At 36.0% G+C, this 16,204-nt stretch overlaps 1 protein-coding gene across 1 annotated transcript; it reads left to right on the plus strand.

Annotated features, from left to right (window-relative positions):
- The first annotated feature begins 9,335 nt into the window (after positions 1-9,335).
- Positions 9,336-16,204, plus strand: LOC127878217 (uncharacterized). The gene is made up of 4 exons (XM_052424733.1): positions 9,336-9,391; positions 10,866-10,935; positions 13,922-15,133; positions 15,908-16,204. The coding sequence occupies exons 2-4, from the start codon at positions 10,875-10,877 to the stop codon at positions 15,916-15,918; spliced, it is 1,284 nt and encodes a 427-aa protein (XP_052280693.1). The 5' UTR covers positions 9,336-9,391; positions 10,866-10,874; the 3' UTR covers positions 15,919-16,204.

The following is a 16,204-nucleotide window of genomic DNA, read 5'->3' on the forward strand; positions in this document are numbered from 1 at the left end:
TGCCCGTGTCATTATTATTTCAGGTTAATACGTACATGATAGAAAACAAGATTTAGCTTGTTTTTATGCCACTTTCTGATCGAACAGAATTTTCCATTGTGCATTTTCCGAACCATCTTGTTTGTGTGTCTACTTTAATAGTGTCTGAGCTCATACTTACTATTTCTTTCTTGTCTCGACAGTACTTGCTATGACGTTGAACGAACCGACAGGTAAATGGTTAAGACATGGTATGGTGGCTATGGTGTCAAAATGTTATCAGCATGTACACAACTTCAGACTTTGAGCGGATCCGTGCTCTATTGGTAACACAGGAACCAGAGCTCAACGGATTTTCTGCTCGATCCCAACAAACTATTATTAAAAAGATTTCTGTAAATCTACATATCTACAACTACGGGTTTCGGGGGTTCAAAAAATGTATGATGTTCAAACCTAATGGACAGGTAGTATAAAAACGCAATAACGAAATGGCGACCTGGTAAGAAAAAAGGGAGGAGTAATTGAACATGGCTCTGACCTTCCAACCTTAGGCAGAGCCCTCGATAGCTTTGTATCATGCTGAACCGGGCAATCTAGAGGTTATCCGTTTCAAAAACTGTCAACGATCAATTTAGACTTGCATCATCTGCCGTATGTTTGTGCCAAGTTATCATAATGTATTTCAGAGGCCATCACTACGTTAGTTATATCGGACATTATATATTTAACATCAATGCTATCACATGTTATGTTGTAAAGAAAGAATGAATGGTGAAATTAATACTTCTGTTATAGAATTTCTCACAATCCTTATAATTTTATATGCGTATTGGTAACTATAAATAGTATAAACGCTGAAGGGAACTTGTATCCCAATAATTAAGCCATTTGTACTTAACAATAATAATATTTTTGTAATCATGTTACATGCTGACATAAATGAATTTTTTTTATGAGAGCAGACACTGCGTCATCTGTCAGCAAATGCTCACAATTCATAATGTCATAAATATTTGAATGCTTTCTGACACAATGTATTACAAGACATAGAAGGCGCACATGATACATTCTTGCATGTCTGAAATATTGATATTGATCAAATATCATCAATGTATTTTTCGTGTCATTGAGATATTCAGCGGAATCCGTGACCTATGTAACATTGCTTTCATATGTTGCAGACTTTTGATTGACAAGTTTAACATAACAACATGTTAACCCTTTAAATACAATATGGACCATGATTGGTCTTAAGCGCCTTACCTGAGTTCAAAATACACCAATTGTCGACGACTTTACATGGTGACCTAGTGTTTGACTCAAATTCATACATGGCTTAGATATTCTCAAGACAAACATAACATCATGAGTAATAACATGGTTTTACTAAGATTTGACTCTACCTAATGTTTGGGCAAACTTGATCATGGTTGAACTTGGCATATTTCAAGATAAATATTCCAACTTTCTTCAATATTGAGTCATGAACGTGGCCTTTATTCTAGAGATACTCCAACAAAGAAGGTCGCAGGCCCAACTAAAATGGAGTAGGGTTGGGCATATGGCTAGCTACCGTACCCTGTGAAAAACGTGCTAGCTACAGAAACGCTAAACAGCATATCAACAGATGAAGGACCTCCAACTGGATGGCGTTTGACGCGGAGTCAAATGGAAGCCGTCCGGCCGAAGAATATCGTCTCCACCAAGAATTCCATCAGGATCGGTTCATGGAATGTCCGAACCATGTATGAGACCTGGCAGACAGCGAGTGGCAGCAGAGATGAGGAAGTTCAACATCATCATAGGAATAAGAAAATCACGATGTCTTGGCAAAAGCGATTGACTTCCGGCAAGTTACTGCTGTTCTCGGGGCATGAGCAGGAGGTTGCAGTACACACTCGGGGGAGTACCGGTAGTCCTGATGTTTTCCAAGTCGGCAAAGAGAGCGCTCATCGTGAGGGAGGCGCTCGGACCACGGATCATGGCATCCTCAGTCCATACAACAAGAATAGAATCGACACGGACATTATTTAGTGCTAAGCCCAGACGAACGGCAGTGAAGAGCGCGAACTTTGACAACCATCATAATTATACTATGAGCCTTCAACGCCAAGATCGTCAGTGAACACCGAGGATATGAGAAGATCATATGAAAGCTCGGGCTAGGTGAGATGAACAAAAAGATTGATTCGCCGACCTGTGCGCCACAAGTAACCTGGTCATCGGAGGATGTGTTTTCCACCACAGAAGGATTCACAAGGAAACCTGGGGACGTAAGACCTGTCAAAGAAGAACAAGATCGTTCAGATGTGCATCGTCAGAAAGGTTCGTCGTTCTCTTCGATGTTCGAGTGAAGTGAGGAAAAGAAGTTGATTTAGACCATCAGGGGGTTCAGCCAATGCCAGCGTAAGAACACCGCTACGCAGGAAGGAAACCTGAAAGCTAGAAGAGTTCAGGGTCATTCTCTGTAGCAAGTTTAAGATCCTAGAGTAGTTTCTTGAAGAAGAGATAATTGAGCAGAAGTAACAGAAAGTGTTAAAGGCAGTTAACTTAAAATGCCAAGAAGTACTGTGCCTTAGTTGTACATCCACAATGATTAAATATCAGCAGTGACGCTAAGGAGAGTTGAAAAAGTAAGCAAAATCAGAGAGGCGAGTACGTGACAAGAACGGGTGAGTGATAGCAATTATAAATGACGAAGTGTTTATGAAGAGGTGGATCAAGCACTTCCAGAAGCTACTAAACAGGCCATCTCCTGCGAACCTACCAGAGATACCGCCAGCTACAGGTAACCTGCCATTTAGGCTCTGCGAAGCCACGAAGGAATAGATCGGCAGCGCCATCAAGCAATAAAAAACGGCCAGTCTGCAGAAGTTGACAACACATCGACAGAAGCGCTGAAGGCTGACGTCGAGACAATATAGAGTTACTCTACCTAATCTTTAACAAGATATCGGAAAATGGACTACCTCATCAAGCTACCGATATGACGCTATCGATTCCAGAAATGGATGGTTATCGCTTCCTGCTTATCCGAACGAAAGACGTAGACCTGCATCTCCGTGACCAAAATGCCGGCGTCCGAAAGGAGATATCGTGCACGAATCAGATCACAACCCTGCGCATCATTATGGATCGACTATTAGAAGTAGTTTGACATCGTTTACTGGCACTCCTTCTTGAGACTATTGAGACACTACAAAGTGCAATAAATAAATCACCAACATCATCAGGAAGCGTTATGAAGTCATGGCAATCAGAATCGTTCGCGGCAGACAGCATACAGAAGTAAGAACCGGAGTGAGGCAAAGCTACTCACTCTCACATTTTCTGTTTCTGCTGTCCATAGACCCGATCTCGACGGACCAAAAGCGAAGCGAGATCCAGTCGGCACTAGGAAGCAGTTGGACGATCTCAACTACTAAAACAATCTGTCATATCTCTTTCAAAGCCAACAAAAGATGTAGCAAAAGATCAATATCGTTGCGGACAATTCGTCTCAACTGGGCTTTACCATCAATAGAGGGAAGAGCAATGTGTTAAAAGAAAAATGTACCGAACGACAAACCCATCACAGTCCAAGTAAAGGCGCTGGGAGTGTAACGAACCTTTACCTATCGCGGCAGCATCCACGACAACTATGAAGAAATGGATGCAGACGTCAGAACCCGTAACAGTAAAGCGCGGGCAGTCTTCCATCAGTTGACGAACGTCGGCGGAACAAGCGCGATAGGTATCAACACAAACTCTTACATGATAGAAAACAAGACTCTTCAATACAGTCGTGGAGCAAATACCACTCTATAGATTGGAGAACCACATTAACTTACATACAGAATATCCTGGTCTTTATCAACACCGGTCTTATGAAGTTCCTCCAAATCCGCTGGCTAGACAAGACCACCAAGGAAGACTAATGGAGAAAAACAAAGTTGCAGCCCGTTGAAGAAGACATCTTTCAGAAACGTTGAAAATGAATGGGCAGATCACACCCTTCGCAAGCCTGCACCTACTACGGCAAGGCAATCTCTCCCTAGGAACCCCGACGGAAGAAGACGAGAGAGCGGCCTAAAAATAGCTGCCACCGAGACCTGAATGCAGATGTCAAGAAGACGGTCAGGACGTGAGGAAAGCTCGAGACACTCGCCCATAATCGCGACGCCTGGAGGAAGTTGGTCCCAGACCGGACTACAGGCGGAGATGAGATTATTCTAGACTTGTTAACGACATTTCACTTAGATTTTTGACCCGGTTGTGGACGCATGTTACCCAAAATCAGACTAAGTCTATTTATTGGCAGGGTTTCATCGTGGCCTCTTGAAAGGTAACAATGTTTTTCAAATAATCCACATGGTAACTTTTTAGGTACGTTCCCCGATTTGAACTTGGCTCATGTATTGTGAAGATAAACATTCTGACCACGTTTATCGAAATTCAGTCATAAATGTGCGTCTAGGGTGGTAAACAAAGTAATTCTATGATGTGACTGACTTAGTGTGTGTACACATGGGATAGACTCGAATCTGGCCTAATTATTATGAGCATAACCATTCTTACCATGTTTCATTATGCTAGTATCATAAATGTGGCTGCTAGAATGTTAATATGCTGTGTGTATTTTTTCTAGATTTTTCCCGATTACCTTTGTGTTGGACGCATGTGACCAAGTTCTAGATATGTAAAGATAAATATTCTTAACGATTTTTGAAGATGAAGACATATATGTGGCTTCAGGAGAGGTAACACGGTTGTTTTCAGCTTTGATCTAATGACCTTAATTTTGAACACACTTCACTCAGCTTCGAACTAGATATTGTGAAGATAAACATATAGGCCAAGTCTAAACATGAATGAGTAAATTAGATAGCTTCTTTTATGGTAACAATGTTTGTCTAAATTGACATTAGCGACCTAGTTTGCGACATCAAATGACCTAGACTCGAATATTGCCAATATTAACATTCTTACCAAGTGTCCTCAAGATTGGGCAAAAATGTAGCTTTCAGTGTGCAAACAAGCTAAACGTTGACTGCGCAAACCCCACGCCGAAGAGCGCACGAGTGACTTCTAAAGGTCACATGAGCACTTCGTGCTCAGGTGAGCTATTAATGTCAGAACAGTGCACTTATATAAACTCCTACGTTCTGAAGATTTACATCAATTTTGTATAAAAGTGTCCCTTTGAGTTTAAAGAAAGATTGGTTGTTGGAAGACATAATACCTTGTCTAAACTCACACAAAAGACTTAATTGATCGTTGGGCGAAATAATAAATATATTAGCAACCTCTGGGCGAGTAGGAATAGTCATCAATTCTTATAAGAAATTCGACTGAAACTTTCCAAAATAGAATACGTAATAAAAGTACTTTCTATATTATGTACAATTCATTCAATTTATACTTGATGCTTAAAGTACATTTCGCCTGTAATACAACAATAACCACTCGTTTTAAATACCTTCCATATCAAAGATCAGTTGTAAGCAAACATCACGTATTCGTTACTTTATTATTTAATTTACCTTAAATAAGCCATTGCACACCATGTGTCTTCATTTATATCTAACGACCGTTTCTTTTATATATGACCTTTAAGAATATGGGTATTGTTTTACTTTATAAGGATCATAAATCTGGTGATTTAAATTATTGGTACACATGTTTATAAAACAACTTTAGACCCGTTATGCATGCAGTAATTAGTCAGTCATTATTGATGGCATGAATTCGGGGAACAATACAAGTGAACACGAAAAATAAATTCATATCGTTTTCAAATAATGCCAAACAGTCTAGAATTTATGATTAGCGTCAACTTAAATTTCATACAAACCAAGCATGCACAATCAAACAATAGTCAATTTTTTACACATTTTTCATTGATGTGTGATTAACTTTTGATCACTGTAAATAGCCTGAGTAGAAAAACAATTTCGATTACGTTTTTGGGCGTGATTGGCGTCTAGCTTGTTTCAGGTATTATTTCTGCACTCTAGATTTTGATTGTCCTCATTGTCAAAAAGTTAAATTGTTTCTGTCAAGAACCCGAAAACCATCCGCCAGCGGTTGCTAAACAGAGATATAAATTTGTATATGTTTTATATAACTTTTTTTTCGAATACCTGGTCACAATTGCAATGGAAATGTATTGAGTGCCTTTGTACTGTTGTTGCATACTTTGAGTAAATTAGTTTTACTGTTTTTTTATAACAAGCCTACAGTTCGAGATTAAATACTTTAATTATTGCGGTCAAATGGTGCTATAAGGTGTTTCTGTGTTTTTATATGTTGACCATCCAGTTAAGTTTTTAACTATGCGACAGAGGATAGTCCAAAGTCACGGGACGAATGGCATGCTTGGAATGGTGGTAATTTTCAAATTTTCAAATTTATTACAAACTCAGAACGTAGAGTAGACGTGGAAAACCTCATACGGAGAGACTGTGTGACCGGATCGTAAGAGCTGTTCATAAGGTCCGAATCGGTTCAATCGATGAGTGATTCAGTTGCATGTAATAATAACAACTACATTTCAATATTAATGTACTGAATAACATATAATTGCACAGCAAGCTTTCATAATTGGCTTCGTCCACCATTTACGTTGATTAAACGCTGCAAAAAAATATTAACGTTCTCAAACGTAAGTATTGTATTTACGAAAGCTATGCACACACCGAATATTTGATGCTTAGTTCCAGAATTAAAAAAAATCGCCTCATCGAAATATTCTTTTTTTCGCATAATCAACTACACGTATTCCACAAAACACTCGCTAACACATTTAATCAAATAATTGTAAATGGAAATAGTCGTTGTTGTAGAAGAATATCAATATTATTTAAAAATACACAAATATGTAAGTTTTTATTTTCGAAAATATGGGATCCAATACGAAATTGTGTAAACCGTAAATATAAATGTTGACATGACTACACAAGACCGCAATCTTATTTATTCTCGGACATGATATATTGAGGAAATTGTGAACACAAATGTAAGATTAACCAACAGTTCATAATGTTCAGACACACAGGCATGCTTTGTCGCTTCGAACTTGTTTATCATTCTAATTTATTGTATGTGTTCATGTTGGTACCATACTATCAATAACCTTTGACATGTAATTTAAACTTTTAATGTGTTTAGAAAATAATTACCTTCTAAATTTAAATCTTAATTGATCTACTGTGGATGAATTCACGACACAAACAAATATATTTTTTTAAGACAGACGGCGTTATATTGCTTTGTGTTGGTGAAATATAGTTATTTAATTCAATAAGATCAAAGATCGCGAAGCCCTTTTCGCGCACTGTCTGCATCACGCCCACATCAATTACGCGATGTTGCGCGATATTTCGTTGCTTGTTTCTCATTATAAGATGTGCGCGACCATATATGTAAACATAAATCACAGAAATACAAAAGAAGAGTGAAAATGAATTAAAAACATATTGGTTAAACAGACAAACGCGAAGAATCCATACTTATTCGATCAAACATTCACCGATAAAGAACTTAAACATGTCGATGGTCGTCAAGATAGGAATGTTGAATTTGATTGGACAAAATATGAACCTTTATAATTTTAGTGTACAACGTATATTTTGAATTAAAATTAACACACCAATTGTGTCGTTTAGCAATCTTTCTGTAACGCGCCTAGTCGTTGTTTCTCTTTACAGTGACCATATATATTATAGTATTATTACCATAAATGTCTATTTATAATAAAAACATAAAGGCATCGTTAAACGATAAGATAATAATTAATAAAATCAATGACCTATAGTTAAAAGGTTTATATGTACTACATAGGAACGCACCATCATCTATTGTTGCGATTGTCTTGTCACCCGGTGCTTGTTTCCTGAAGTGTTTGATAATAAAACTACATAACGATAAATATGCAGTTATAAAAAGCATCCATATATGAAACGTTTGCAAGTATGGTAGTCGATATACAGTCAAACCTTACTTAACGGTGATATGAGAACAACGGTCAACTGTCGAAAACTGTCAGTCTCATTTCCCCCCCCCCCCCCCCCCCTGAAATACTTCACAATATATTTGGCATTCTATGTTTAGATGCATAAGCATACTCCAACATCTCTTTAATTCTGTTTAACCTCCATATTTCATACTGGCATAAGGGCAAGTATTGGGTGACCACGATATCGTTTTTATCTTGCAGACTAAATTAAGCCTTATATGTATGAGATCGCAGGATATGTAGGTTATCGGACCGTTGATACTCATAAATATAAAATTTTAAAACTCAACTACTATGTTCACGTTACAGAGTTCGCTTCATTAGAAATATACTCTTAAATGTATGTGTCATGTTTTTATATCATAAATTTGCCCTTTATCATGTTTTATTGTTGTAAATTTTGTAATTTACATTTGACTCTGACATGTCATTACATTGCATGTTTTGCATTAATTTATTCATTTTTATGGACAAGATGGTTACAGTCTGGTTAACCACAGCGTCTTACCGACTTCCAAGCACATCAAGTACAATCTAATTCATTGATAAAATATTATATTTAAACTTTTTCACAATAAAAAAAACAAGAAGGTTGTTAATAAGATTCGAAATAAAATATTTAGCATGTCCCTTTATCAACAACTTTTAATTTATTTCTCAGATGAATAAATGACATAAAAAAGCAAAAAAAACGCTCCATATGCTTGCTACAGTTGTTATGATTCAAAATAACATAAATAGCATGTCCCTATATTAACAACTTTTAATTTATTTTTCGAATGAAAAAATTACATATAAAAAAGCAAAAAAAAAAAAAACGCCACGCTCCATATGCTTGTTACAGTTGTTATGATGATGCTATATAATTTTTGTCTTAGCGTGCTTCTCGCTAAGTATCGCAAAAGACTATCGGTATTTGTAAAAAAGCACTTCTTTCAACATCATTGGGGTACATGTCCACATGGTCCAGTCATGGCTTTAATTTGAAACGAAACACTACAGTATGGTTATGATCGATTTATATAACGTATATGCCAAAAAATATGACTTCTTATTTATTCATGGTTAAACAGGGTTACATTGAGACTTTCCCGAACGTCAACCTCTTCTAACCGCTTTTGCGCAATAAAATATTATATTACTGACGTCTGTCAAATAATTAATAATGCGCGATTTCGAAGTGTGAACCCACGTTCGATATATTATAACGAATGACAATAGCGTTCGTGTGTAAATATGCTAATTCATTAAAGAATGCGTTTTTTTTCTAGTGATATATGGTAACGAAGATAAACAAGTTAAATTATTTGATTGATGTCTGCTTCGGGTTTTCCACAACATCACATCAGATAATATAAATTAGGTCGATCGTAATTATTGTCATTAGCTGCGAGTGTTTTGTGTTGCGCACAGGTAAAGTTTTTTATTGTTCTTCTCAACATAATACTATTTTAACTGTGTTAAAATACGATTTCATCGTAAACAAAAATGTGTAAATGGGTTTTACGTGTATATAACTAATTAAAATATCGTATAATTCTGAATTAATATTATAAATATGTTTAATGCAAGTGTGTACTTGTCTGTAATGTTGAACTCAAAATAATTAAATGCAAGGACAATAATATTGCGAGGGGAACATTTTTGGTGATTATAATCTTCTTTGTTTTTAAATAAATATAATTTGTCCATCTTACATATTTATGTCAATATTGACGTCTTGAAACGGCAAAATGAAAGAGCATAGTTATATACATTATATGTATGTAGATAGTAAATTGTTTAACTACTCAAGAAAAACTTTTTCTTTGTTTTAATCCACGTTGCGTTCATAATTACTGCTTATTTTCCTTTGCAAATTATGTTTGAACTCTTTTCATAGTTACTTATGTTTATTAACATGTATATGGTTTTTTATATTGCACTGATGCACTTTGACTATACTTTGTTAACTTGTATGTAAATGGTCAAAGGCATGTTGTCAATGTTCCAATAAAAACAGCTTGAAACTTGACAAATAAAGACATCGTTGTTTATATTGATGATCGAATATTATCATATAAAATTTCCAGCAAGTTTGAAAAAGACAGCAAATTTCAAAAGTATAAATATATTAGTAATAACTAATTAGAAATGAACACAATTTAATTTCAAATTAAATGTTCATAACGAAAAAAGGTGTAGGGTTTTAGAGAGTTTTTGATAACATAGAGAGGTCATTTTTATGTTTGCAATTAATTTATATGATTAATAACCTTCTATAACTGTGTAAATGTATTATATGTATTGATCTAGATAACAAAAAGCGTTGTTTTAAATGTTCCTGTCTAACGTTTTTATATAATGAAAATAAAAATGTTAAGTGTATTTATCTAAATATGTGAAGCAATAAAATTATTCATATCTAAACTAAGGTGTCTGCGACGAAACGTGTTCTCTTAAATAAAGTGAAGAATAGCCCTTACAGAAACATATACACTAATTTTGATTAAAAAACTAAACACTTCATTTAGGGGAAATGGTAAAAACAAAACGCTAACATAAAATCAGCATCAATCATATTATCAAAAATTAATATTACTTAATTTGAGGCAAACAATTTTATCTTAACAACAGCTTTCCAATAAAAAACTTAATTTGTAAATGTTTATGAAGATAATTGCTTTTCGTGTCATCTTAAAATGAATAACTTGAAAACAGCACATCCACCGATTTGAGGAATAAATGACATTAGTCCATTAAATACAATTAGTAACACTTTCTGCATGATTCATGAATATGATTTGATCTGCTTCACATATACTCATGGACTGTATGTGTTTTGTATAATGATAAACAGGTCATGTTCATACATTATTATACTATCAATATATGTTGCCATTTTCAGACCGCAGCCATGGGTTGTATAACGGTGTGGGCGTGCCTACTACTGCTGGCCGGTACACAATGGGCCTCAGGTAATTATGAACAATACTAGAAGTGAGGTTCGGGTACAGTTATGTAAACCACTCAATATTTAGCTAAGACAATTATTTCATTTTTGTCGATCAGTAACAATGTTCGAGTATATGTGGTTGTGAACTTGCGTGATTGTGCGCGGGTCCGAGCGGGTCTGGACTGTAACTTCGTCTGTTATCTTGCAATTTTAAAATATTAAACTTACCACAAATGTTCACCAGCAGTCTCCTTACCTCCACGATCAATGTATCACTTGAAAGTCAACGTTTAAATAACCACAAATACTATACCCACCATATAGAGACAGCGTGTTGCATGTGCCACTCGTCTTCTAACTATAAAGGTCTAAGTCGGCCTTAAAACAGCTTGTCCAGAGTGTGACTTCATCATTCGTCCTGAAATGTTGAATTAATGTGAAGACTGGGTGTAAAGCGTATCATCCATCTCTCTCTACCTCAAGGTCAAGTTTATACATAAAGGTTAAAGGTCTCGTCTAAACTGAAACTTACAGTTGAAAAGACAATTTTGGCAAATAACAGTTTGTCTAGAGACAGCTTAATAATTCATCATGACATTTAAAAAAACATTTACCACAAATATTCACCGGTTGGTAATCCCTTGGAACATATCAAAGCCAATGGTCAGTCATGTGCAGCTTGCTACACAATAACGAGCATTGTCGACAGTCATTTCGACTGGCATCTAGCCAGTCAGCCATTCCTGTTTGCGAGTATGGTTTGCAACTAGTATGGGCGTGTGTGTTGCCGCTGCTGCATTATGCTGTTCTTGCCTTGGGTCACATGCTCGTTTCTCTTGCTGGCTGTTTGAGTTTCTTTCTGCAGTGCCAAATAGTCAAATAACTGTTGTACATCGAGCATCCGCAATTCAAAAATGCAATGTTTTCTTTCGTTGTAACTTAAAATAGCTCTGGTTTAAAATGGATTGTGAAATACGCAAACTATGTATCAATAAGGGTAATAGTATGTACGCACCACTATAAAAATGTGTAAGACACGAAAACTGTTGTCAAGTAATTGGAAAGAAATATTTCCAAATTTCAAAAACCATATATTTGTTAATTGTTGACTAGCGACAAGTGATATATGGCAATGACATCGTTTAAACCTGTGGCTGGTTGTACGTGAACAGCGAAAGACGTAATTTAAGAGCAAGTGGGTGTTGACTTACGTACAGGTTGATTGTTTTCAGTTCAGAAACATTTATCATTCATATTTGATGCGCAAACATGGCTTCAAAATATTTGCGTTCTATTTTCATTGTAACGCAAACAGTGATTCGTTTATTCTGAAGTATTGACTAATAAGACGGATGTTAAGGTTGCCCAGAAATACAATCTCGAATAACTTTTTAAGTACAGTTTAAGTGACACGGATCATAATGTTATTTTCAGGCAGAGACCATGCTTGATGTGGTTTCTTTTGAACATTCTCAAGGGAATTTCATGATTTATTATTAAACAACAATTAACAAAAAACTCGCTGTCGGCGATATTGGCAATGTAATAGCATCCATGCAAACCAAAGTAAAGTAATATATTTTCCGAATTGTGTACTAAAACATACGTGCTTTTAATTCAGAAATCCAGATAAACATTGTGATTAAACGATTGTTTCGTACCACTAACATTAGTTAACGTGTATCCTTATATAGTCGAACCTGAAATCAGCGGTCAGTCAATAGACATGACCAAAGTGCCGACGTAGACCACTGGCCGTTGTTCTCAGGTGACCAATATTTAGATGGTTGGTCAGTTGGTAGCATTTCTAGCTAGGTCGTTACCCCATCCAGTCGTGTGCACACAGTATAATTTAAACAAAGGCTGATTTCCGATAATTTAGTTTAATTTCATAAATTATTTCTTTTTAATAATACACATTCTTATCTTATAAATTGATTAAAATTTATACCTATTAATAAACTTATGAGTTTATCAACGATATTGTTGTTTTCTCATGCATCTTGTTTATTCAGTAAATCCGACAGTTCATGTTTATTGGAAGATATTTTTAAATAATGGTTATCATGAACGTTACGTCCGAATCGCTATTATAAACTTAATGTACGGCATAACAGTATCTTGCTTATTGAAACACACAACAAACGCCTGTACAAAAGTATATGTACGCTAACATCACACAAACTGCATTTCCATTTAAACAACCACAAAAACATTTCTTTTTTTTTCGATTTAGGGACTTAGCGATAAAATGTGGTATAAGCTTCTGCCCTGGAAATCGAACAGGAGTTTAACATGAAAAAAAATCGATGTCTGTTTTTGCACAATTGACGATCACTTATCCTTGCATTGCCAGCTCATAACAACGGCCGCTATATAATTGCTATTATTGAAACCTTATCAAAGATAAAGTTCTATCGATTTTGTTAAGCGCCATTGCTATGACATTATGACTTTTGCGGCGTCAGAGATAAGAGACAAAAACGCAGATTGATTTGACGATTTACTTTTCGCACCTTGAAACAACTTACTCGTTACCGATATACACAGGGCTTTGGTAGTGAAATGTACTGGCCGTTAGCCATTATAAACAGGTGACCGTTATTCTCGGGTGGTCGCTAGGTCAGAATGGGCTGTATACCCTTATAAACTTAAGTATATATATACTTTTACAAGCGACAATCTTCACTTTTGGTAGCCACAGGACCTTTAAGATGTAATAAAAAATGCAATATTGTTATATAAATAACATGCAAAATGTAATGTAACTTATAAGCATGCGCGCAAAAGGAACACGTAATGCGTACGACTCGTGTGTTCTAATGTTTTATGCTGCGTGACTTAACTTATATAGACTGCTTTTAGTCATTCCAGTCCCAATATCTTTTAAGGTGTTTATAACAAATATTAATGTCTTTTTTCCGTTATCTTGATGCTGTTTTGGTGAGTGTATTTGATCCATGTATAATTATACCTTTCTTAAATCATTTTACATTTACCTTTAATAGGACAGTTTCTACCTTTCGAAAATGGACATGGACAACATGGCTTAAAGAAGCCGGTGTTTCCGAAAAAGCCACCAATGCTCTCAAAGAAACCTCAGATGTTTCCCAAGGCTCTTCCTCATCTTCCGAAAATACGTCCAATGTTTCCGAAGAAACTTCCCATGTTGCCGATTAAACCACCAATGTTTCCTATAAAGCCTCAAGTATTTCCAAAAAAGCCACCAATGGTTCTTAACAAACATCAGTTTCATCCGAAGCTGCCATTTCTGCCAAAGTTTCCTCCCAAGAAGATGCCCGTGATCCCAAAGAAACCACCAATGATTCCATTTAAACCACCAATGATCCCGAAGAAGCCCCCGATGTTCCCAATAAAACCACCGATGATCCCTAAGAAACCACCTGTGATCCCATTCAGACCGCCAATATTCCCTAAAAAACCACCAATGATCCCAAAGAAACCACCAATATTCCCTAAAAAACCACCAATGATCCCGAAGAAACCGCCAATTTTCCCTAAAAAACCACCGATGATCCCAATGAAACCACCGGTTATCCCAAAGAAACCACCAATGATTCCAATGAAACCGCCAATGTTCCACAAGAGACCACCTATGCTCCCTAAGAAACCACCGATGATTCCATTCAAACCACCGATGGTCCAAATAAAACCGCCGATAATGCCGAAGAAACCTCCAATGATGCTAAATAAACCGCCTATATTCCCCAAAAAGCCTCCGATGATCCAAAAGAAACCACCTATGATCCATAAAAGACCACCAATTATCCCTAAGAAACCTCCGATGTTCCCAAAGAAACAGCCGATGTTCCCTAAGAGACCGCCGATGTTTCCAAAGAAACCACTAATGATACCCAAGAGACCACCATTTATCCCAATCAAACCACCAATGCTGCCTAAGAAACTGCCGATATTTCCAAAGAAGCCACCCATGATTTTGAATAAACCACCTGTATTTCCGAAGACACTACCAATGATCCCAATAAAACGACCAATTTTCCCAAAGAAACCGTTCTTCCCACCGCCAATGCCGCCTAAGAAGAATTTCGTCAACCTTCAGCCAGGTGGTTTTCCTGGAATGTTTCCGCCAAAGAAGCCAATTGTTCTTCCTAAATTCAATCATGGACCTTTCATGAACAAGAAGAACGGCTTCAAACCAAAACCCATCATGAAACCGAAGTTTGGTGGACCCCAGTTTGGTAATGATTTTTCTCTGTGAACTGATGCATTTGTAATGATAGCCCGTCTGTATTAAACGGTATTAATCGACTCGGCAATAAAATGGTGAAATGAACCATTTCTATAAATAAGCAGTAAACATGAACTGCTCCTGTATGATATTTAAGGTGGGCTTTGGTAAAAAAGTAAAAATGAACACATGCAACAAAATTACTTTACATACAAAATAATAAACAACGGCAAAACAAACTTATTTAAAGGAGAATTAAGTTATAATAATGTAGTTTATTAGGGCCTATTAAATAATTGGTTTATACATGCACTGTTAATCGTTCTTAATCATCTGTTCTGGCATTCATCCCACTAGAACATGTAGAGGATCATACATAACAGTGCATGTATGGAATCACGAGATAATATGATTTTATTGTATCACTTCTCAAATCACCTCGGTGTAAAGGGTCAAATTTCGTTTCCAATTATGTTAGGGCATTAGTAGTGTCAAATTTTATTGAAACTCATTTATTCTGGCAATAAAGCAGTTGACTTTTCTGAAATTTATTATAAGTTTAAAAAAATATATAATTTAATATATTCAAACTATTTCATAAATACCGGATTTTGTTGAAATTATGTCACATCAATTACAAAAAATAAATATTTTTTATGTACAACGTATAAACATATATTTAAATAATAAGTTTGCATTCATTAATCGTAATCAAAGCATTGGAATATGCCCATAACAAGTACTTGTGCGCTATGGTCGTTTATACAATCTTATATTTTTTCAGGAGGATTTTGATTCGCCGACGAGGCAGGAAATCCGGGGGAACCTGAATGGCGCTTGACGACATAATGTTACGCACGATTCACACACATAATGTTACGCACGATTCACACTTTGTCATTTTGATGTATCTTTTCGCTAACTTTATTTATATCGAATACCAAATAAACGCATGACATGCACATGTAATTGAAAGTAAGTGTTAACGATCAAAATGGCAATAAAACACGAAGTCGTTGACATTCATTTTTAAATAATTGTCAGATTGTTTTCGTTAATATTGATTAATAATGTGATCGAT

The sequence above is a fragment of the Dreissena polymorpha genome, chromosome 4 (assembly GCF_020536995.1).
Source record: "Dreissena polymorpha isolate Duluth1 chromosome 4, UMN_Dpol_1.0, whole genome shotgun sequence".
Lineage (NCBI taxonomy): Eukaryota > Metazoa > Mollusca > Bivalvia > Myida > Dreissenidae > Dreissena > Dreissena polymorpha.